The 25,196-nt window shown below is 45.0% G+C and overlaps 1 protein-coding gene across 5 annotated transcripts in view; it reads left to right on the top strand.

Moving 5' to 3' along the window:
• Positions 1 to 25,196, top strand: part of tln2b (talin 2b) — a 316,251-nt gene that overhangs the window by 145,163 nt on the left and 145,892 nt on the right. For all 5 annotated transcript variants that reach the window (XM_072282202.1, XM_072282201.1, XM_072282200.1 and 2 more), the window contains 7 exons: positions 1,658 to 1,813; positions 3,737 to 3,838; positions 15,319 to 15,395; positions 16,015 to 16,195; positions 16,471 to 16,584; positions 17,767 to 17,875; positions 21,905 to 22,113. In XM_072282202.1, the coding sequence (XP_072138303.1) occupies positions 1,658 to 1,813; positions 3,737 to 3,838; positions 15,319 to 15,395; positions 16,015 to 16,195; positions 16,471 to 16,584; positions 17,767 to 17,875; positions 21,905 to 22,113 (948 nt within the window). The remainder of the gene's footprint in view (positions 1 to 1,657; positions 1,814 to 3,736; positions 3,839 to 15,318; positions 15,396 to 16,014; positions 16,196 to 16,470; positions 16,585 to 17,766; positions 17,876 to 21,904; positions 22,114 to 25,196) is intronic.

The following is a 25,196-nucleotide window of genomic DNA, read 5'->3' as shown; positions in this document are numbered from 1 at the left end:
CAGAGGATCTGTCCTGATCTGGAACCCACAACATCTGGACGTGCAGGCTTTGCACCTCTCGCTGGTTCATCCTCAGTCGCCAAGCTCCTTCCACACATTGCAATGGGATTGGTTTGAAAACACTGGGACCTTTCACAGAGCTGAGAGACTCGGGATCATCTTGGCTTCCTGAAATTCAATCTAGCTTTGTTGCTGGCCCTTAGGGTTCTCTTCCATATGAACTCCAGGAGTACGTGGCATCCTCGCAGTAGCTAAATGAATATAGTACATAGATTAAGGAGGAAAATATTATGGCAGTTGATCAGTTCCAAACACTGAAAATGTAGAGCAACACACAAAATGCTGGAGGAACTCAACGTGCATGTTCAATGTATGGATGGTATTGTGTATTTAATATTTCATTAATATTTGTGTAATCTTGTGAAAATATTGTTTGACTAAGCATTCTTTGCTTGTTTACACAATTCATTGTAGGTTATATGTAAAAGTATGTGAATGGTATACGATATTATGTCACCTTGTCATATGTATGCACTTCACTTAAGAGATGTGTATACACACATCTCCCGGCTCCCATAGCTTTCTTCTGATTTGTTTCTGGAGTTTCAAAACATAACAAATGCTTGTCAAGAACTTGATAAGAAGCTCAGAGACCTCAACCTTCACCATGCCTTGTGCAGCTAGATCCGGGTCTTCCTGTCAGATCACCGGCAGGTGGTAAGAGTGGGCTCCCTCAACTCTGCCCCTCTGACTGTCATCACAGGAGCACCACAGGGCTGTGTTCTAAGGTCCCTCCTTTACTCTCTGTACACCGAAGACTGTGTCATCACCCACAGCTCCAATCTGTTAATTAAATTTGCTGACGATAATACATTGATTGGCCTTATCTCAAACAATGAGGCAGCCTACAGAGAGGAAGTCATCACCCTGACACAGTGGTGTCAAGAAAACAACCTCTCCCTCAACGTCGCAAAAACAAAGGAGCTGATTGTGGACTACAAGAGGAATGGAGACAGGCTCGCCCCTATTGACATCGGTGGATCTGGGGTTAAGAGGGTGAACAGCTTTAAGTTCCTCAGCATACACATCACTGAGGATCTCACATGGTCTGTACATACTGGCTGTGTGGTGTAAAAAAGCACAACAGCACTTCTTTCACCTCAGACGGTTGAAGAGTTTGGCATGAATCCCCAAATCCCAAGGACTTTCTACAGGGCACAACTGAGAGCATCCTGACTGGCTGCATCACTGCCTGGTATGAGAACTGTAATTCCCTCAATTGCAGGACTCTGCAGAGCGTGGTGCAGACAGCCCAGCGCATCTGTAGATGTGAACGTCCCACTAATCGGGACATTTACAGAGACGGATGCGTAAAAAGGGCCCGAAGGATTATTGGGGACCCGAGGCACCCCAACCACAAACTGTTCCAGCTTCTTCCACCAGGCCATCAGACACCATTAATGCTGATATATGTAATTGTATCAATTTCTATGCTATATTGACTGTCCTGTTGTACATACTATTTATGACAAATTACTATGTTAAGATTTTTACTCCTCACGTATGTGAAGGATGTAAGAAATAAAGTCAATTCAATTCAAATTTGCAGTGTGCTTAATTGACCAGTTTTCACAAGTACCCATGTTTTGTTCTTCAGGAGAAGATGAAGGGGAAAAACAAATTGGTGCCTCGACTACTGGGTGTCACCAAAGATTCAGTGATGCGAGTGGATGAAAAGACCAAGGAAGTGATGCAGGAGTGGCCTCTGACTACTGTCAAGCGTTGGGCTGCTTCTCCAAAGAGCTTTACTCTGGTAGGGCATTGCCTGTTAACAGGTAGTCGCTCTGGTTTTGAGAGTCAAGTTTTAAGGTGTCATTTCTAGTACACAACTGTTAAGGTGGAGGAAATTATTGTTACTCCTGAATCTACTGCAGCATATAAAAACAGACTAAGATAAAGAACATAATAATTAGAAAAACATAGTAAATGTAATACATAAGATAGCTTGTATACATGAATTGATTGTATGTACATAAGGTGATACTAGGTACAGGAATGTCTATACGTAAGGTGACTAAAAGACAATAAAGTAATGGTGGTGGGGTGGGTTGGTAGGGTGTGTTAGAGGGCTGGAGGTGTTGATCAGCCTTGCTGTTTGGGGAAGGTAACTTTTTTGAGTCTGGTGGTCCTAGTGTGTATCCGACGTAACCTCCTCCCTGATGGGGGTGGGACAAACAGTCCATGAGCAGGGTGGATGGGATCCTTCAAGATTTTGCTGGCCTTTTCCTGGCACCTTTCTGTATATACTCTATGTCCTTGATGGCAGGTAGACTGGTGCCGGTGATGCGTAGGGCAGCTCTGACTACCCGTTGTAAGGTCTTCCTGTCTGCTGTAGTGCAGCGATGCAGCCGTCTTTGACTTGTTCAGACGTTGCTGAGGACCCAGCACAGTGTGAGGGGCACTGGCCAGTTGCAGTGGTTTGGAGTGTGGCCAGCGTTTGGTGCCTTCCCTTTCCTCTGAGCTGCCTTTGCTGCTGTTGGGGTTTTACTGTCGTACCTGTGTCCCCTGGGGTTCTCCAAAAGACGCTTTATCCTGTTAAAAGTCCGTAGTCTGCCCGTCCATATTAGTGATGCGCTGCTCCCATTCCTCCAATGTCTGAGCCTCCCATTGAGCTGAGGCTGGTGCACAGCTGAACATCAGCAAAACAGCTCAGCCAAGGTGGCAAATAAGACTGCTGATGCAGGAATCTGGAGCAATAAAAAATAACAACAACAAACTGCAAGAGGAACCAGTGGAACACTCACAACACGCTGGAGGAACTCAGCAGGTCGGGCAGCATCCATGGAAACGATCAGTCAACGTTTCGGGCCGGAACCCTTCGTCAGGACCGATCTTTTCCACGGATGCTGCCCGACCTGCTGAGTTCCTCCAGCATGTTGTGAGTGTTGCTTTGACCTCAGCATCTGCAGAGTATTTTGTGTAGAGGAACCACCGGATCAGGCAGCATCTGTGGAGGGAAAAAATGGCCAACATTTCAGGTCTGGACCCTACTTTGTTACTGAAAGTGAAAAAGGGAGATGGCCAGAATAAAAAAGTGAGAGAGAGGGGTGAGACAGGGCTGGTAGGTAATAGTTCACCTACAGCATCGCTCCACCTGCATTTCTTTGCCCTTCCTATCCTCCTTCCTCTGTGGTTCCATCTCTCACCTCTGGCACCTAACTCATCCCTCTCTCACCCTCATATGTACTGGCGATCATTCCTCAACACTCTCAGTCCTGGTACGGGTCTCAAACCCAAGTGTCTCTCTCTCCAGTTGCTGCCCAATCCACTCAGTTCCTTCAACAGTTTGTTTTTCCAGCTGCCACTGTACTATGGGTTGGGCACCAAGTGAGCACATGATCTACACGGTTCAGCACACCTGCCTTTTGAAGAAAGGCGACGGATTTTGGTCAAGTTTTCCTGATGCGTTTGGTCTCAGAGGTAGTGTGAGATGGTGGGGGTAGAGAGAAGTTTAATCATGACTTCGCACTCTTGGGGGTTTACTGCTCACACCCAGACTGAACGCCCGGAGAGCAGAAGGCTGATGTGGTCTCCACCATTTAACATTGGTGAGGCCCTCACCAGCCCCAACCTACGTAGTTGTGGGAAGATTAAAGAGGTAGTGTCACACTCTCCAGATGCTGATGTACGTGACACTGGATGTTAAGAGTTCACTCTGCTCTCTGTTCAACTGTAGGATTTTGGAGAGTACCAGGAAAGTTACTACTCTGTTCAGACAACTGAGGGAGAGCAAATCTCACAGCTGATTGCTGGATATATCGACATCATCCTGAAGAAGGTGAGTGAACTCAACCACGAAAAAGCCAGACCTATGGAAACTATAGCTCTGAGAAATTTAAGCCTGATCCTTAAGCCCTCTCCTCGAGTGCTCCCTTATCCGAGCCAAACCGTCGACCACCATAGCCTGGAGATCACCGTAAATCCCATCCCTCTGTCCTGGGAGCTCCTCACTCACAGCCCACCTCCCCCATTCCACCGGGGTCCATTTCTTCATGCAGACAGAGTTAGAAATCATAGCCTTGCTTTCCAACCCTTTCTGTATGGGGAGATGTTAGTAAGTTAATCAAGTGGACAGTGAATTAAACTAATTGGTCGTCAGTAATGAGGCTGATGTTGTCGAAACCCTCCTTCCTTTTTAAAATGTCAGTACAACATTAGCAACCCTGGAATCCTCCAATAAGATAGGTAGAAAAGATTGAGATTTTGATGTTAGAGTTTCTGCAGTTTTGTCAGTTACTTAGTTTAACAGCCTGAGATGCATTTCTCCTATTAATTTATGTGCTGTCAGTGATGATAAACCCCTGATTATAATTTATACTTTATTGTCGCCAAACAATTGATACTAGAACGTACAATCATCACAGCGATATTTGATTCTGCGCTTCACACTCCCTGGATTACAAATCGATAATAAATATTAAAAATTTAAATTATAAATCATAAATAGAAAATAGAAAAAATGGAAAGTAAGATAGTGCAAAAAACCAAGAGGCAGGTCCGGATATTTGGAGGGTACGGCCCAGATCCAGATCAGGATCCGTTCAGCAGTCTTTATCACAGATGGAAAGAAGCTGTTCCCAAATCTGACCGTACGAGTCTTCAAGCTCCTGAGCCTTCTCCCAGAGGGAAGAGGGACGAAAAGTGTGTTGGCTGGGTGGGTCGTGTCCTTGATTATTCTGGCACCACTGCTCCGACAGCATGCAGTGTAAAGTGAGTCCAAGGACGGAAGATTGGTTTGTGTGATGTGCTGCACCGTGTTCACGATCTTCTGCAGCTGCTTTCGGTCTTGGACAGGAAAACTAATAATACCAGGTTGTGATGCACCCTAGAAGAATGCTTTCTACGGTGCATCTATAAAAATTAGTGAGGGTTTTAGGGGACAGGCCAAATTTCTTTAGTTTTCTCAGGAAGTAAAGGCACTGGTGGGCCTTTTTGGCAGTGAACTCTGCTTGGTCGGACCAAGTCAGGTCATTTGTGATATTGCCCCCAAGGAACTTAAAGCTTTTGACCTGTTCCACTTGCGCACTACCGATGTGAATTGGGTCGTGCGGTCCGCTACTCCTTCTGAAATCAACAACCAATTCCTTCGTCTTGCTGACGTTGAGGGATAGGTTATTGTCTTTGCACCATGCCACCAGGTTCTTAATTTCCTCTCTGTACTCAAACTCATCATTACCCAAGATACGGCCTACAATTGTGTCATCAGCAAACTTCTGGTATTTCTCAGTTACCAGATTATTCCCACCAAAGTTTCACACTCATGTCCCTTCATCACAAAGTTTACTTTATTTTCCTCTTCAGGGATGACAATCACAAACTGTTCACCAATCTTTTCCCATGTCCTTTGCTTCCACAAGGTTTATCTTTCTGGTTCCCAATGGGTTCTTGTCCTTATTCCTTATGTACATTGTGTTTTTTGTGTTTTACTGGCAAGAATTTTTCTTACGTTCTCTTTGCCAAAGTTTCTTTTGTCTTTATGTCTGATACAACCTTCCTTCTCGCTTCATGCTATCCTCTGTGTTTTGTCATCTGGGTTTTCATGATTCAATAGTCCCACTCTTTGTCTAGTAGGAACATATTCACTCAAAGCCCCCATGTTGCTCCGACACAGTTACCTTTGAGTAACTGATTACAGTCGACTGCTCAGACCTTCCCAATCTGGTAAAATGACCTCACCCCAGTTTAGAACTTTTACTTCTAAAGTATCGTTTTCCTTTTCCAGAACGGTGTGAAGACTCTCCCAACGACCTTTCCGCCTGAAAAGGTTCTCCTGAATATACTCCAGGAATTCTGTGCTCCGTACCTAATGAACTGACTGGTGTTAACGGGGATACAAGGTTATTTTCCCTAGCATTAAAAATCATGGCCACTGTGATTTAGAGAGCCGATCTTCATCACTTCAGGAGGACCCTGACGATGAGCTTCCCTGAGACCCTCTGTCGTAACCAGAGATTATGTCAAATATCATGTCACTCATCATCTTTCTAGCAGTGATCACAGTCATGGCAGGTGATGGGTGATCAGGTTTTGCATTTGTAACTGAATCTCCTCACTGCCTAGTTTAAACACTTCCCTGGGGACCCGTTGTGTTTCTTTGCTGGGGTATAGCCTTTTTGTTTTCTCATTGATCAGGGTTGAGTAGGTTGCTGGACTTGAGAGCGATCATATCGACAATCATCACAAATAAGGATATCTTCAAAGTTCCACTGTGATAAGTTTAGCTCTTTTCTTGGTTTTTGTCATCACACTTTTGAGCCAATGGGAAATCCAGTGCCACCTGATTCTGAGGGATCACAGCTGTGATGTCTTTAATAGCCTGGCTGGTGTCACGCAGTGCCGAGTGTCTTGGGACGACTTCTCCATCACTGAGTCCACACCGATGCTCTCACGAGCAAGTGTGGCAATCACCCAGAACTGGATGCATTATTCAGAAGTGTTCTGACTCTGTAATTGTCCTTCGTTCCCAGCCTTACAAGGCTGGATGTAGGGAGGTGCTAGGTGGTACATACATATCACATATTTCACATAATAAAACCCCTCCACTGCTTTGGTTCAGGCCAAAGACCTGGTTAGAAGTGAACAGGATTTGAAAGAAGATTGGCACCAGAGATTGTATACATTGTTACCCAAGTCTAGTTACATTGGCTGGAGTCATTTATGAACAGTGCAGTCTCCTGCTGGTCTCACAGCTCAAGCCTGGTGATCAAACTAGAAAGTAGAACCAAACGCAGTTTCAAAGGTATAGGTTGCATTGACAATCCACCCGCTGAAAGTCTGGGCCCTCTGTGTGTTGGTTGTCCTTTGCTTCCGGCAATGACATTTGTGGACAAGAACCTGTGCGGGAGGAGTTTTACAGTGAAAGAGTCGTTGCACTGGGGTAGTTCCACTCTCAGCCTCAAAAATCTTGATCCAATGGTATGAAAACTTGTCGTGACTGGAGACTTCGTCAGCTGCATTGGGTAGCCATGACACCTTCTGTGCCTTGTCACGCCCTTCGCTCTCCACAAGGCGTTGCAGCACTGCCTTCTTGGCCATTGGCCCTTGTAGTTCATCTCATCCGCCCAATCCACCAGGACTGGCTTCACATGCTGGGGCAGGCATATCCCTATCTCACCGGGGTTGGAAGTTTCCGGCTACCCTCACCTGGTTTAGCCCACCTGTCGAGCCGGTGTACCAGGGTGTGGCCACTGTCGCATGCAAACAGCTACTTGGAGCCACAGGTGAGAGCTGGGTGGCAGGTGGAGACCCTTGGGCGAGGTGCCCCTTGGTGGAGCATGACAAGCCCACTACCAGAGGTGCTACCCCTCCCTGGACACCCCATACACCCCACTAGAACAAGCCCAGTGCTCTGCTGGTAAGTAAACAAGGCATATTCGTAACTGAGACAGGTAAAAGTGTAGGAGTGTCAGCGTCATGAGACAGTTCTATACTTAATCAGAAAATAGATGCACAGACAATCCAAAATGTATTACGCTCAACAAGGTTGCAAGCAGTAATGATCAAATATTTCAGCTAGTCAGTCCTTGTCATCAGGGCTCTTCTGGCTCCTGGCCTCCCGGTCTGGTGGGACCACTGGCTTAACGTCCGATGCGTGGGCCCAAGCTGACTTTTCCTAGATCCCCAGATCGAGGTTAGCAGTACTTGAAATGGGCCATCACACCAGGGCTGAAAGAAATTCTTTCAGGGGTGGGATCTCACTAGTACCCAATTTCCTGGCTAGTGGGTTTGGCATTCTGCAGCCATCATGATCCTGTTGGGCTTCAAACACGTTTTGATGTAAACTTTCAAGAGTTGGTGTTATTGCTGTCAATTCTGCAACATGTTTCCACTGATGGATGTCCAAAAGGGAAGGAGCAAGTGCATGTGATGTCTCAATATTATCTCATGGACTCTTACACGGTTTGGAGCACAGCGTATAGCCATGAGAGCCAATGGAAGTGCCTCTGGCCACTTTAGTCCAGTTTCCTCATCAATTTGGCCAACCAGCTTTTCATGGTTTCATTTTGTCTTTCTACTGCCCCTATAGATTGTGGGTGGTATAGAAACCCAGTGTGATGCTTATACTGTAAGGCTGACACTCTGGTATCACTTACCCATAAAGTGAGGACCATTATCACTTGAGATCTTCTCGGGGGCTCCAAACCTAGGAACAAATCCTCATAATAAAAATTTTGGAACAATTATAGTATCATTTCTACCAGTTAGATAGGCTTCTAACCATCGAGAAAACAAACCTACCATAACAAGTGCATGGTTAAAACACTCTGGCAATTGCATAAAGTCTATTGAAGATATACAAATGGCCTCCAAGGGAAGGGCCCAGTAATGGCAGATACTGGCGGTCTTTTTGAGGCGTTATGTCTCTGGCAAATCATACAGTTTGGCTCCACTTTTCCTCCAGTCAGGAATCTTGGTGCATCCCACAGATTTTCAATTATACCCATCCTTGATGGTCTTGCACACAGTGTGCTTTAGTCCAAAAGTCTTGATCAGAGGTTTTATGATTTGGAGAACAGACAAGCAAATCATCCATGTACTGAGGCAGAATGGAAGTGTTTTTGTAAGATCTAATTGGACTTTAAAAGGGTTCGGCAGACATTATTTGTCCTGCATGGTTGCCACTTTTCACCCATACAGTCTCTGATACTTGAGCAAGCAAACGTTTGGTTGTCATCATTCTGTGTCTGGGAAGGGCTCAGGAATTGAAGTTTAAATTTAGCGGGATGGGATTTAACTTCACTAAATGTAAAGGCAGTCACATGGGGAAATACTGAAATAGTTCCCGCTGGAAGGGTATAGCGGGCTTCTGCTGGCATTTTACATAAGACATGAATCGTGAACTGTGAATCCCAAATCCCTTGAGTGATAACAGTCAAGGTGGCAACACCTTCGGAGCCTTGGCAGGGGACGAAAAGAACAAGAGTGAAGGACGTATTGTAATTGCTTTACAGATTTTTCCTATGGATGATCTTGCACCTGCTGCAGAGCAATGTGATTGGTCATATGCCTCTAGGTGACTAGGACGTCAGACATGGATATTTCTATAACACTAAATGGACTTCAGAGTTGCAACAGTTGCTCAACTATAGTAAATGCTTTGGCAGACAAAGAATTCTTAGTGAACTTTCACCAACAAACTTCAAATGATGCCTGAACCGATTCTTCTCACACAACACAGGCAGTTGAGTATATAGTCTCCTGCACCTCAAGTTGTACCCCTTCAGGGGAGCATCCCAATTACAAAGGAAGTTCCATCCCCTCAGAATAGCCAGTGGGTATTGTGCTACAAGAAACTGATTTTCTCCTTCATCTCTGAAAAGCTGATAAGTGACATTACAAAAATGGGACTGGCTGTGCCACAACACTTAATAGATTCATGACTTGAGGGTGCTCGTGGCCAGCTAAAAGCATGGATTGTGGAAAAGGTGGTTCCAGTATTAACAGGAAATCTAATTGTTTGCTTACAGTCAGTAGAATAACAGGTTCAGAAATTTTACAATGGGCAGAATTGTAATGTACAAGTTATTCAGTGCAGTTCAGGAAAGGGCTATTTCAAGGAAACTGCACAGTCTGAGATGTTGGTAGCTGTGGAGACGGAAGCTGACTGTTATCACAGTTGCCTTGGTGCTAAGGGCGTCTTTGAGCCCAGTGATCAGGCTGTCCGCTAGCAAACCACACCCCTCATGGACATCCCCCTCTTTTACCCCTACCATGTCCATCGACCCATCTCCAGGTTTGTTGACGTGAAGTGAGAAAATCTGAAAAAAGCCATACACTTAGAATAGCGTTTTCCAAATCGTAAACAACGATGTTCAAAACAAAAGCAATGGGTCACATGAGCCAAATGCATATAAAGCAGGTAATATTAAAACTAATTTCACAATGAAATTGTAAGCAGACTGATAAGTGAAAACTCGGTCCCTACCGACTTAGTTAAGTATAGAACGGAACTACAAGTTAAATAGCATTAAAATTGTATAGGACAGCTGTTGCAATTTTTAAACATTACATGTAATATTTTTTATCCCCATCTCCCCAGGCGGGTTTAACTAATTCTGACAATGCTGCAAAACATTCATAGTTCTACTTAACTCTTGTCATCCCACACAAGTAGCAGAGGAAAGCAGCAGCAGTCAAGTCTCCAGCAGTGAGGCTGACTCTGTGGCTCTGACGGTAAGAGGGGAAGAAGAGGCAAGCTGTGGTAATAGGGGATTCGTTGGTTAGGGAAACAGAAAGGAGGTTCTGTGTATGAAAACAAGATTCCTGATGATCTGTTGCCTCCCGGGTGCAAGAATCATGGGCACCTTGGATTGAGACTGCAGAATTCTTAAGTGGGAGGGTGAGCAGTCATGGTCCACATCAGTACCAATGACACGGGCAGGAGGGGTGCCGAGCTCCTGTGAAGTGGCTTTAGGGAGTTAGGTGCTAAATTAAAGTACAGGACAACCAGAGTTGTATTTTCAGGATTGCTACCCGTGCCATGTGCTTGTGAGGCCAGAAGTAGGAAAATCGTACAGTTTAATATGTGGCTAAGAAGATGATGTAGGAGGAAGGGCTTCAGATTTTAGGATCATTGTGCTCTCTTCCAGGGAAGGTATGACTGGAATAGAAGGGGCGGTTTGCTCCTGAACTGGAGGGGTCTAATAACCAAGCGAGATGGTTTGCTGGTGCTGCACGATGGGGGTTAAACTGGAGTGGCAGTGGGGTAGGAACCAGAGCACCAGAACAGATAGTGGAGTGGTGATGGAGAAAGATGTTGTTAAGCTGACATACAAAGTCAGAAATCAAAATGTTGAGTGTGGTAGGACTAATGTTCTGAATTGTGTATATTTCAATGCAAGAAGTATTGTAGGAAAGGGCGATGAGTTTTAGAGTATGTGAAATTATGACATTGTAACTTTTGGTGAGGGACAGTACTGGCAGCTCAGTGTTCTGGATTCCGTTGTTTTAGACACAGTAGTGGGGGAGAGATGGCATTACTACTCAGGGAAAATGTCGCTGCAGTGCTCAGGCAGGACAGACTGGAGAGCTTGTCTAGTTTTTAGATTTTATGGGTAGAACTCAGGAATAAGAAAGGTATGACCACGTTAATGAGATTATACTATAAACCACCCAACAGTCCGTGGAATTTAAAGGAGAAAATTTGTAGAGAGATGGCAGACTGTTGCAAGAAGCATAAGCTTATGCTAGAAGTTGATTTTAACTTTCCACATATTGACTGAGACTCCCATACTGTAAAAGGACTAGATGGGAAAGAGTTTGTCAAATGTGTTCAGGAGCATTTCTTTAATCAGGTCATAGAAGTCCCAAGAAGGGAGTTTGCAATACTATATCTCCTATTAGGGAATGAGACAGGGCAGGGTGCAGAAGTTTGTGTAAGGGAACACTTTGCACCTAGTGATCATAACGCCATTAGTTTCCAGGTCAATATGGAAATGGATACAGTAGGTCTGGTTCTTGGATTGAGATTCTGAGTTGGAGAAAGGCCAGTTTTTATGGTATCAGAAAGGATCTGACAAGAGTGAATTGGAGCAGGTTGTTTTCTAGCAAAGGTGTACTTGGTAACTGGGAGGCCTTCAAAAGTGGAAAACTTGAGAGTACTGAGTTAGTCCTGACGAAGGGTCTCGGCCTGAAACGTCGACTGCACCTCCTCCTACAGATGCTGCCTGGCCTGCTGCGTTCACCAGCAACTTTGATGTGTGTTGCTTGAATTTCCAGCATCTGCAGAATTCCTGTTGAGTACTGAGTTTGTATGTTCCTGTCAGAATAAAAGGCAAGAATAACAGGTTTTAAGAAACTTTGGTTTTTGAGAGATATTGAGGGCCTGGTTAAGAAAAAGGAGGAGGTGCGTGGCGGGTATAGGCAGGCAGCAACAAATGAGGTATTAGTGGGATATAAGAAATGCAAGATAACACCTAAGAAGGGATCAGGAGGGCTAAAGAAGGCATGAGGTTGTTCTTAGCAGACAAGATGAAGGAGAATTTTAAGGTCTTCTACAGATATATTAGAAGCATAAGGATAGAAAGGGACAAATTTGGTCCTCTGGAAGATCAGGGTGGGAATCTATAAACTGAGCCAAAAGAGATGGGGGAGTTATTAAATGGATTTTTTGCTTCAGTATTTACTTGGTAAACTGACAGAGAGTTTATAGATATGAGACAATGCAGCAGCAAGATCTTGGACCCTGTACAGATTACAGGGGAAGAGGTGTTTGCTGCCTTGAGGCAAATTAGGGTGGATAACTCTTGAGGGCCTGACAAGGTGTTCGCTTGGACCCTGTGGGGCCCTAACAAAGATGCTAAAAACATCCTTAGGCATGGGTGAGGTACCAGAGGACTGGAGCAGAATGTTGTTCTGTTCAGCAAAGGCCCTGAGAGTAAACCAGAAAATTATAGGCCAGTAAGACTGACGTCAAGAGTAGGAAAGTTATCGGAAGGTATTCTAGAGACCGGATATATAAGTATTTGGATTAAGGGCAGTCAACGTGGCTTTGTGCATTGTAAGTCATGTCTAGACAATCTTACAGAGTTTTTTGAGGAAGTTATCAGGAAATGATGAAGGCGGCAACGTAGTGGATGATGTTTACATGGACTTTAGCAAAGCCTTTGTCAAGATCCCACGCTGGGGATTGGTCAACAAAGTTTAGTCATCGGGTATTCAAGAGTTTAAGAGATGTTTATATAGGTACATGGATGGAAGGGGAATGGAGGCTGTGATCCCGGTGCAGGTCGATGGGACTAGGCAGTTTAAATGGTTTAGCACACACTTAATGGACTGAAGGTCCTTTTGCTGTGCTGTGGTGTTCAATGACTTTATGCTGCTAGACTTGCTGCGTTCCCCCAGTACCTGGTGTGCGCTGTTTGATAACTCTCTGCCTTTTCCAGCGTGGATTAATCCTCTTCCTTAGAACTTTTTGCACTAGTTTTCCAGTGCTATGTTGTGCCCTCTCTTCACCTGAGTGACACTTCTTTAAGTACCCTCTAAACATTCGGTGTTTGTTAAGCCTGTTCTCCATTTACCTCTCTTTTTTTCCTTCACCCCGTTCCTCAGTTCACTGATATCCAGTGTTTCTTAAGACATTGGCCTTGCCTTTCACAGCTGCAGGAGCACATTGACACTAAGCTCTTGCTGTTTCACTTTCAAATTGCTCTTGATATCTTACCTGGAGGTAGCTGCTCACTACCTACTATTATCAGATCCAGACCTGCAGCTTTGAAATTTACTTACCAGATTCAGTTGCTTCATTTCCGGTCAAACGACCTCTTTCATAGAAATCTTAAAGCTTAGAGTTGTGGCCAGTGTCTCAAAAATGCTTTTGCGCGAGCACCCTCTCCATTTGCCTGGCTTTATTCTCAAAGTCTGGGTCCACTTCTCCAGTCAGACAATCTACATAATGATTTAAAAATCTCTCCTAGGCACATCGTAGAAATTCCACTCCCTCCAACCCTTCCTCACTGAGGCAATCCAGTTCATACATGCCAAGTTGGACTCTCTTCGTTTTACACTTCTCTGTGACTTGCCTTCACGCTGCCTCTGCCTCTTGCTAACAGGTTGGTCTTTGTATGCACTGCCTGTTTTGGATCATTTAGAGCATTGGTCCCCAACCACTGGCTCGCAAAGATGTGCTACCGGGTCGCGAGGAAACGATACGATTTGGCGATATAAACAATATGAGTCAGCTGCACCTTTCCTCATTCCCTGTCACGCACTGTTGAACTTGAACACCACCCCCCTCCCCACCCCCAGTTGGCCGGTCCGCAAGAATATTGTCAATATTAAACCAGTCTGCGGTGCAAAACAGGTTGGGGACCCCTGACTTAGTGTATCTTCATCGTTTGATTCTCTCTCACCCCTACTGAACCCCACGGTGCAACCCATTCTCTTATCCAGTTAGATTAAACCTCCGCAATGTTGGAGCCATTCTGGTTTGGGTCAAAATTATCCAACTTGTTCACATCCCATGTAACTAATGGGATCTAATGCCCCAGTCCTCTGCACCAGCTCAGTCACACACTAATCTGATTTATCCTCTTTGTTTTCTATATGCACCAGCACTGGGAAAATATCTTGGAGGAATCTCATGAGACTGCAGGAAGAACGTAAAACTCCTCACCACAGCGCCAGGTTGAACCTGCCTCACTGGAGCTGTGAGACAGCAACGTGAACTACCTTGACGTTGGTCACACTTCTTAGCCACAATGATGCATCCTTCTTGTCGAGTTTTTCTCTCACCAGAAAGATTTATGAAACGTATCCGCCGATGTCTGTCACCACTAACCTTTGAGTCTGTTTTCGCAGTTCACATTCACATTCTGCCCTCATCCCACGGAAATTCTGGGTCAGAGCATTTGACTGGGAATGCATTAATAATTATCTTCTAATTATAAATGTGCTCAGAGTATTCATCACTCGAGCTACTGGTGATTTTATTGCTCAAATATGGTAGGATCTGAGCAAGTTCTAATCAAAGCAGGATCTATAGTGTGAATAAATCAGTTTTTGGAAATATGACTTCATCCACTAAAAGTACTTAGCTGCCTTCTCATTAACACTGGACAGGCCATTATAACATTTTCATCTTTGGAGGATTCCTAGGACTGGTTTGAACTTTCAGTGACTTACTGAAACTTCAGCTTTTTATGAATTTCTTTTGTTCTTTAGAGATGAGTTCAGAGGCTGTCTATGTGTGAAACTGGAGGGAGGGGAGATCTGATCCCTTTGAATGTCTCCTGTTTAATGAAGGCTGAAGGTTCACAAAATGGGTATCTCATGCTGCAATAGTAACTTGTTACAAAGCCATTCCGTCCAAGAGCTTTGCATGTCTGTCAATCACACAACCATTATGGTCTGAAGTTGAAAGAAGTTAAAATTATGAAGCAATTGGACAGATGAGGACACACTGTTTTCAGTGGGTGAGGGGATGGGGTCAAGAAGGCATTTTTGTAAATGTTAAATGTCAGACTTTTGCATGGGATTGTAATTGAGACTGTGGAATCCATAACCAAAGACCACTTGATTCAATAAGGAGGGTGGGCGTAAAGGAACAGTATGAAAGGGATGTGCATACAGGTACATGTTAAGGATAATCTAACTGGTGATTGACCTCGAAGGGCACTGTTCTGCCGTGAGGTAAGGATGATTTCCGGCTCTCAGCTCACAGGCAGCCAGCGACTAATGGTGTGAGAGGATCAATACACTTTGGACGACTAGATTTTACAATTATTGGTTTGCCCAATTCTATTTCGTTCTGTTCTGCAGAAACAAAGTAAAGACCGGTTTGGACTGGAAGGGGATGAAGAGTCGACCATGTTGGAAGAATCAGTGTCTCCTAAAAAGTAAACACTCAGAATTTCTAATGCTAAAAAAAAAACATGAGTCTATGTGAGAGAGCAGGAAATTAGTGGGAGAACTGTGCTGATGGAATTCCTCCGAAAGCTGGCACAGGGATATGATGGAATGAAAGCCCACAACAGAATAGGGGGAAATGGTTCCAAAGGCTGACAGCTCAAGAACCTGGGATATAGAATAATGGTTTTTTGGTAGAAAACCACTATCCACATGAAGAATTTTTTTGCGCAGTGAGTGGTTGGGTCTGGAGTGCACTGGAGTGGGATGATAAAGGCAGAGATAGCTATTGCATTCAGAAAGGAGCTGGGTAAGGATCGGAAAGGAAAGGATTTTATGGGCTGAGGGGAGAGGGTAGAGAGTGGACTTCACTGGCCTCATTCTCTGTTGTAACCTTCATGTGATTTGGTCAGTGTTGCACACAGGCTGGCATCTAGGTTTGACGCATTACAACAGAGAATGAAGGATTCTCGACTCCTGTACGGTTAGTGCTGTGTTTTTTTAGATGTCCTGAGTTCCTTTAGTGATGTAAAAATGGAAGTTGCTTTCTTTCCTAAGTGATCCAGTTACATGTCAAGGTAAATTCTGCTGTCCTCCCCTGTTCCACAGATCCACCATTCTGCAGCAACAGTTTAACAAGACAGGCAAGATAGAGCATGCATCTGTGGCATTGCCAGCTGTGATGAGGCCTGGAGCAGGTGGGCCAGAGAACTTCAACACAGGCACCATGCCAGCTCCGCAACAACAGATCCTGAGTGGGCAGATGCATCGGGGCCATATGCCACCACTGGTAGGAGTCAGGACCCACCCTTCAGCAGTGGTTGAATTTCCAGTTCATTGATGCTATTTAGGAGACAAAGATTAAGATCAAGCTATATTCTAGTGTAAAGCATCATGTGATATGTTCTTTTAGATTCCATTACTTTATTATTTACATTAAAATATGTGCAAATTGAAGTTTTAAATGTTGCTTAACCACAGATTCATGCAATGATTTACAGTAAGTTACTTTTGGAAGTGATATTTTTATTCTAACTTGCTTTGCTACTTTGCTCTGTACAACAGACATCAGCACAGCAAGCATTAATGGGAACCATTAACTCAAGTATGCAGGCCGTTCAACAAGCCCAGTCTGACTTAACTGAGGTAGATAACTTGCCCCCGCTGGGGCAGGACATGGTGAGTCTAATTTCTGCCAATCTTCATTTCAATGATCATTGCAAGTTGCACATCACCAGCCTTCGAGCGTTTCGTTGAGTGTTGGCTTTATTTCAACCGTGAACTTTTGCAGGGACTGCACTGATTGTTGCGAATGAGTGTGACGGAGTTGGGGGTGTGGTTTGCCTTCTCCTTCCCCACATCTGTCTTATGTATCATTCTCCCAGCAGGTGTCTCTAGGATGGCTTCTATAAACAATTGGATGTTCTCCAGTACAGGGCAGTCTTCTGCACGTTCTTACCTCTGTCCTTAACCTGTTATCATCCCGAGTTACTGGACGGGTTCAGATCCACAGTTAGGAGCAGCTATGCAGTAGGATTAGCAGTGCCCTTGTCTGTTGTCCCTTTCCCACCTTCCCCAATGCATTCACATTGTGATGCAGCAGCATTCCAGCCAGCACTCTGATCTGTCCTCGGCAGGAGGTTAATGCACTTGGGAAGTTTACGTCCTCTGAGAGTTCCCAATACGTAAAGTTCTGTGAGTCGAGGGGGATGGTCCTAGGTGAAACCCATGAACGGGTGGCCCTGCAGAGTAATAGTCTGAGTCTTGTTTTACTCAGCTACAGCTGACCCACTAGGAAGCTGCTGCGAGTTGCGCTGAGTAGTTCTTCCTGCACATAAAAAGTAAATTTAAAAACTCTCAGTCCGAGAGATTGACTGCTGCCTTATTTCCCAAACAGCCTTGGATTAATCTCGTGTGGCCCTGGGACTTGTCCATCTGTAGGTCTGGTGAAGTTTCAACTACCTCTTCTGTACTTGTGGAGACTTCCACCTGAATTTTACCGTGCCCTTTGCCAAATTCTCCAATTAGTCAGTTTCTTTACTGAAAACTGATAAACATTATTGCAGACATAGACAGGCTCTCTGACTCTACACACAGATTGTTCCTGTTCCGAATGGGTTGTGAGGAGTATCCAGGTAGGCTTCAGGTGGGCAGACTGGCTCAGTGAATGGATGAGTTATCCCAATGCTCAGGACTGATGAAACATCTGAGAGTAAGTTAATAATTAATGTGAAGCTTCCTGATGGCCCCAGAATCAGATGTGTCGTACCAAATCATTCTTCATGTTCCTGTAGTTTGCAGTGACTATGGAATGCCGGCCATTTGCATTCTACTCTTTAACGTTGATTCTGTTTTCCTCAGGCATCCAAGGTGTGGGTTCAGAACAAGGTGGATGAGTCAAAGCATGAGATTCACTCGCAGGTTGACGCTATCACAGCAGGCACAGCGTCAGTTGTCAATCTCACAGCTGGTGAGTGATTGGTTCTTGTGACAACTCACTGAGAGCAATCTGCCAGTTTGCCCCAGTTCTGTGAGACGCTCTTTGGCATGCCTAGAAACGAGTCTTAACTCAACTCTGGCTGCCAGTGGAACAGCTGCCTGGAGTTTCCAATCCCTCTTGTGACGTAATGGCATCTGCAGTTGTGCAGCCAGGAACAGGTTCCTGGCATGTCAGGTCCACTCAAGTGCTCATTCACAATAAACCTGCACCTGTCTGTATTTCTGTTGTCCCTATATTTCTGTCAATACCGCCAATTCTACCATTCACCTACGTGGTTGAGACTTCTATGTACTGATTAAGGAAACTTTTCTGAACAAACACATTTGACAAGCTCTTTCCTTTTACAGTATGGGAGACCCTGTCAATATGTGAAAAGTTAAAATTATCTACTATCCTAACTTTAAGTTTCTTGCAACAGCTGAGAACACTCTAAAATGTGCTCCTTCTAATCCTGCAGACTATTGGGTGGTCTATAATATAATCCCATTAACATAGTCATACATTTCTTATTCCTCATTACTACCCATAAAGCCTCACTAGACAAACTCCCCAGTCTGTCGCAACTGAGCACTGCTGTGACATTTTCCCTGACTAGTAATGCCACACCTTTGCCCTTAATCCCTCTCACCCTACCACCTCTAAAACGATGGAACCTTGGAGCATTGAGCTGCCAGTCCTGCCCTTCCTGCTACCAGGTCTCACTAACGACTACAATATCATAATTCCACGTGCCCTAAGCTTATTCATCTTTCCTGCAATACTCCTTGCATTGAAATATACACAACTCAGTACATTGTCTGACTGTGCTTGGCCTTTCAATTCCTGACTTTCTATGTAGATTTAACAATTTCATTTCCCACAACCACTCCACTAAACCCCCACCACATTCCCCGCTCCCCGCCTTCCATGCAACACTAGAAAACCTTTCTGCAAGGATATTCCAGTCCAGGTGCAAACTGCCTCTTTTATGCAGTTCCCACTTTTCCTGGAAGAGAACCCATTGTTGCAAAAATCTGAAGCCCTCCTTCCTGCACCATCTCCTTAGCCACGTTAAACTGGCCTCACCAGCATGTGGCGTTAGTAGCAGCCCTGCGATCACAACCCTGGTGGTCTGGTCCTTTAACTTAGCACCTAACTCCCTGAAATCCCCCCCCCAACCATGTCATTGGTGCCAACATGAACCATGACCTCTGGCTGCTCATCCTCCCACTTAAGGATACCCTAGACTTGATTGGAGGTGTACCTGATCACAGCACCATCCACGAATCTCATCCTCATCCACAGAACCCCCTTTCTGTTCCCCTAACCAATGAATCCCCTGTCATTACAGCTCGCCTCTTCTCCCCACCCTCCACCTTCACTTCTGAGCCACGGACTTGGTGCCAGATACCTGATCACTGTGGGTTTCCTCTGCTCGATCAACCACCCCAACAGAATTAAACAAACAGCATCCAGAGTGGAGTACCTATTGTTGAGGGGAATGGTACTGACTGCCCTATCCCCTTTCCTCCTCCTGACGGTCACCCAGTGACCTGTGTCCTGAACCTTGTCCAATGTGTAAGAAAAAGAAAAGATCGTGGAAACAGTGAAAAAGGAAAAGAAATAATAAACAGAATGTGAACCGCAGAGTCCCAGAAAACGAGTCCACAGCCACGGAAACAGTGCATGCTTTCTGACTCCGTACACAGATTGTTCCTGTCCCGGATGGATTGTGAGGAGTAACCAGAGAGGCTTGGGGGGGGGGGGAATGCGGGGATATGGACAGGATCAGTGAATGGATGGGAATGTAGTAGATGGAATACAGTGTGGAAAAATGGGGCCATCCACCCAGCAAGAGACAACAGAAAAGTGGAGGACTTTTTAAATATTCAGCAATTGAAAAGGGTAGGTGTTCAGAGGAAGTTGGGTGTGTGTGGGGAAAAATCGGCTGTGAATATACAAGAATCAGGTAGGCAAATGAGGCATGAGCTGACATTTGAAGAAGATGTGTAAAAACTGAGGAAGGCTGCTTTACTACAACTTTATTGGCTTCTTGCAAGACCTACCTGGAATTTTATAGATGTCAGACTTCCCACCTATAGTTGGAAAAAGTTTGGCCTGTTGATTCTTCAGATAGAAGGCTTGTCTTCTGGGAAGACAGTAAATAGTCTGGGCATCTACTCTGAAGTTTATGTGAATGAGAGGAGATCCTGGCACAACAAGTAAAGTTCTTTTAGGGCTTGGCAGGGTTGGTGTAGGTATGAAGACGTGTGGCCAAGTGGTTAAGGCGTTCGTCTAGTGATCTGAAGGTCGCTAGTTCGAGCCTTGGCTGAGGCAGCATGTTGTATCCTTGAGCAAGGCACTTAATCACACATTGCTCTGTGATGACACCAGTGCCAAGCTGTATGGGTCCTAATGCCCTTCCCTTGGACAACATCGGTGGTGTTGAGAGGGGAGACTTGCAGCATGGGCAACTGCCGGTCTTCCATACAACCTTCCAATGCGCAAATCGGTGGTCTCACGAGACTAACGGATCCCTATATATATGTAGGTATGAAGTTTCATCTGGCTCGACAGTTCAGAACCAGGGCCTGGGTTCCAAAACAAACATTTTTCTGTTCAGGTTTGATATGATCATAGATAATACAGCATGGACTAGGCCCTTTGCACCAACTGGTCCATGCCAACACAGCATCCTCTGCATTCAGCCAGTAACCCTCCAAGTCCCTCCCCTCCATGTATCTACCCAAATGCCTCTTGTATGTTGTAATTGCATCAGCCTCGACCACTTGCTGTGGCAGCTCAATCCTGGTACTCACTACCCGCGGTAAAGAAGATACCTATCAGGTCTTTTTTAAATCTCTCCCCTCTTACAACTTCAACATAACATCCCATCTCCCGTACTCAGTACTTTGACTTATGAAAGCCACTGTGCCAAAAACTTTCTTAACAACCCTATCTGCCTGTGAAACCACTTTCAATGAATTATGGACCTGTATATTCCCAAATCCCTTTGTTCTACTGCACCCCTCAGTGCCTTACCGTTCAACTGTGTAAAACCTACCCAGGAAATTATAGGCCCATGAGCCTGAAATCAATAGTGCGAAAGTTATTGGAAGATATTCTAACGGACCCGATAAGTTAAGTATTTGGATAGATGTGGTCTGATTAAGGTTAGTCAGCATGGCTTAATCTGTTTTGGCTCCATGCATAGATTACCATTGCCTTCTTTTAGCCTTCCTGATTTCTTTCTTAAGTATTGTCTTGCATTTTGTATACTCCATAAACACCTCATTTGTTTCTACCTGACAATACCTGCAATGTACCTCATTTTCTTCTTAACCAGGGCCTCAACATCTCTTAAGAACACCTGTCATCTTTAGCTTTTATTCTGACAGGTACATACAAGCTTTGTACTGTCAAAGCTTCCCTTTTTGAAGGCCTCCCACTTACCAAGTACATCTTTGCCAGAAAATAGCCTGCCCCAATCCACACTTGCCAGATTCTTTCTGATACCATCAAAATTGGCCTTTGTCCAATTTAGAATCTCAGCCCGCAAACCAGACTTATCTATATGCATAATTTCTTTGAAACTAATGACATTGTGGTCGCTAGATGTTCCCCTACACACACTTATCTCACCTGCCCTGGCTCATGCCTAATAGCAGATCGTTTTGTATATTTACTTTGAAACTAATTGCATTGAGATCACTAGATGCAAAGTGTTCCCCTGCACAAACTTCTGTCACCTGCCCTGTCTCATTCCTCAATAGCAGATCAAGTATTGCACACTCTCTCTTTGGGACTTCTATGTACTGACTAGGGAAATTTTCCTGAACATGTTTGAGAAACTCTATCCCATCTAGTCCTTTTACAGTCAATGTGTGGAAAGTTAAAATCACCTACTATAACAACTTTATTTTTCTTGTCTGCGATGTTTCTGCAACTTTGTCCCTCTAAATCCCTCAGACTGTAGTATAGCCCCATTAACATGGTCATATCATTCTGATGTCCCTTTAGGAGATCCCGCAGACACAGATTACACTGCTGTCGGCTGTGCCATCACGACCATTTCCTCCAATCTCACTGAAATGTCCAAGGGAGTGAAGATGCTGGCTGCCTTGATGGATGATGATGTTGGAAGTGGTCAGGATCTTCTACGAGCAGCGAGAACATTGGCTGGTGCCGTGTCTGATCTGCTCAAGGCAGTCGAGCCTTCATCAGGAGAGGTGAGCTGCGCAAATGGTCCAGGAGTGAATGTAACAAGGGCAGTCCCAAAGTTAGCGTGGTGATGAGCCGGGGTTTGTGTTTGGGGGCAGTCCTGGTTGGGTGTGGGCATGGGAATGTGCATTGTCCAGAGAGCTAAGCAGTTGCAGCATATCCTTCAAACACTCAGTTCATTGACCAACCCACAGTGTTCTTTCTGTTTTCATCAAGTACAGGGGAAGGAAGTTCTTGAATCGAGGAAAGCAGAGATAAGGCAGTACAAGGTCTGGCACTGCGGGGAAAGGCAGTGGTCTTGGGACATGAAAACAAGGAGGACTCAATAGCTGCTATGGCAGCAGCTGAGTATCAGAATCTTGTGAGGAAGAAGGGGAAACATGCCAAAGATTGACTGAAAAATAAAAGCTGAACAACAGTATGTGCCAATGTACAGGAAGTTATATGCTGATACTGCACTTTTTCGAATGAACAGCCAAATGTATTTTACAATTATTAACATGCTCAAAGCAAATTTAAACATAAATACCAAGGTAAAATACGTAAAATTGGCTATACCTTTGGTGTGTGAACTATCCACCTGTTGTCAGAGGTTAAACAGATCACCCAACTTGGCAGAGTTTGCACAGTTGGTGAGCCACCCACTCTCTGCTTTCCCCACACACTGTAATATCCCAGAGTACGCCCAGTCTCTTCTCACTTCCACGTCCTCTAATATCCCACTGTCATAACTCTCCAACACTTCTAATGCTGCATTCTCCTTAACACTCTGTGTCCTTCGCTGTTCAACTGCCTAATAAAATTATTGATAGATAGGTCTAAATGTGTTGCGGTCAGAGAATTAAATGAAATGCGAAGACGTGCTTCATTTTTGTGATTTTGAAGTCTAGGACAATGCGGCAAGGATCCAGGCCCATCCAGTCCATGCCAACCTGCTGCCCACACAGCTAGTCTCAATTTCCAGCACTCATCCCACGTCCTTCTAAGGCCCTGCCCCTCCGGGTGCTTCTTAAATGATACCACTATACCCGTCTCAACCTCTTCCTCTGGCAGCTCATGCCACTTATTCACAACTGTAAGTGTGAAAAATTTGCCCCTCAGGTCTCTCTTAAACTTTCCCCTCTCACCCTAAATCTATCACCCTAGGTTTGTACTCTCCTGTACTTGGGAAAAGATAGTCACCATCCACCTTACCTGTGCCTGTCATCATTTTAAACACTTCTTTATGATTACCCCCTGATTCTCCGATGTTCCATCGAATAGCGATCTAACCTGGCCAACTTCTCCCTGTAACCCAGGCCCTCTCGTCCTGGCAACATCGACAGAAATGTCTTCAAAGTTCAAAGTACATTTATTACCAAGGTACATATATGTCACCACATACAACCCTGAGATTCATTTCCTTACAGGCATATTCAATAAATCCACAATGGTATCGTAACCATAATAGAATCAATGAAAGAGCATGCCAGCCAATCTGGGTGTTCATCCAACGTGCAAAACACAACAAATTGAGCAAATGCAAAAAGAAAGAAATAACAATAATAAATGATGATAATAAATAAATAAGCAGTAAATACTGAGAGCAAGAGATGAGGAGTCCATTGGTTGTGAGAACATTTCAGTGATGGGGCAAGTGAGTTTGAGTCAAGCAACACACATCAAAGTTGCTGGTGAACACAGCAGGCCAGGCAGCATCTCTAGGAAGTGGTGCAGTCGATGTTTCAGACCGAGACCCTTCGTCAGGACTAACTGAAGGAAGAGTGAGTAAGGGATTTGAAAGTTGGAGAGGGAGGGGGAGATCCAAAATGATAGGAGAAGACAGGAGGGGGAGGGATGGAGCCAAGAGCTGGACAGGTGATTGGCAAAAGGGATACGAGAGGATCATGGGACAGGAGGTCCGGGAAGAAAGACAAGGGGGGGGGGACCCAGAGGATGGGCAAGAGGTATATTCAGAGGGACAGAGGGAGAAAAAGGAGAGTGAGAGAAAGAATGTGTGCATAAAAATAAGTAACAGATGGGGTACGAGGGGGAGGTGGGACCTAGCGGAAGTTAGAGAAGTCGATGTTCATGCCATCAGGTTGGAGGCTACCCAGATGGAATATAAGGTGTTGTTCCTCCAACCTGAGTGTGGCTTCATCTTTACAGTAGAGGAGGCCGTGGATAGACATGTCAGAATGGGAATGGGATGTGGAATTAAAATGTGTGGCCACTGGGAGATCCTGCTTTCTCTGGCGGACAGAGTGTAGATGTTCAGCAAAGCGGTCTCCCAGTCTGCGTCGGGTCTCGCCAATATATAAAAGACCACATCGGGAGCACCGGACGCAGTATATCACCCCAGTTGACTCACAGATGAAGTGTTGCCTCACCTGGAAGGACTGTTTGGGACCCTGAATGGTGGTAAGGGAGGAAGTGTAAGGGCATGTGTAGCACTTGTGGTAAGGGAGGAAGTGTAAGTGAGTTTGAGTCAAGTTGTCCCCTTTGTTTCAAGATCCTGATGGTTGAGGGGTAATAACTGTTCCTGAACCTGATAGTGTGGGTGCAAAAGCTCCTGTACCACTTTGTCGATGGCAGCAGTGATAAGGGAAGGTGTCCTGGGTGGTGGGGGTCCCTGATGGTGGGTGCTGCTTTCCTGCGACGACGCTCCATGTTTACGTGCTCAGTGATGGGGAGGGCTTTATCTGGGCCAAATTCACTACCTATTGTAGGATTTTCCATTCGAAGGCATTGGTGTTGCCATACTGGGCTGTGATGTAGCCAGTCAATATACTCTCCACTACACATCTATAAAAGTTTGTCGAAGTGTTAGATGCCATGCTGAACCTCCGCAGACGCCGAAGGAGTAGAGGCGCTGCCGTGCTTTCTTCGCGATTGCCCTTACAAGATAGATCCAGGACAGGACCGCTGAAATAGTAACACCCAGGAATCTAAAGTCTTTAACCCTCTCCACCTCTGATCCTCCGATGAGTACTGGCTCATGGACCTCTGCTTTCCCTCTCCTGGTCTATAGTCAGTTTCTTGATTTTATTGACATTGAACGAGAGGTTGTTGTTCTGACACCACTCAGCCAAATTTTCATTCTGTCTCCTGT

Source organism: Mobula birostris, chromosome 18 (genome assembly GCF_030028105.1).
Source record: "Mobula birostris isolate sMobBir1 chromosome 18, sMobBir1.hap1, whole genome shotgun sequence".
NCBI lineage: Eukaryota > Metazoa > Chordata > Chondrichthyes > Myliobatiformes > Myliobatidae > Mobula > Mobula birostris.
This window is presented reverse-complemented; position numbering and strand designations above follow the sequence as displayed.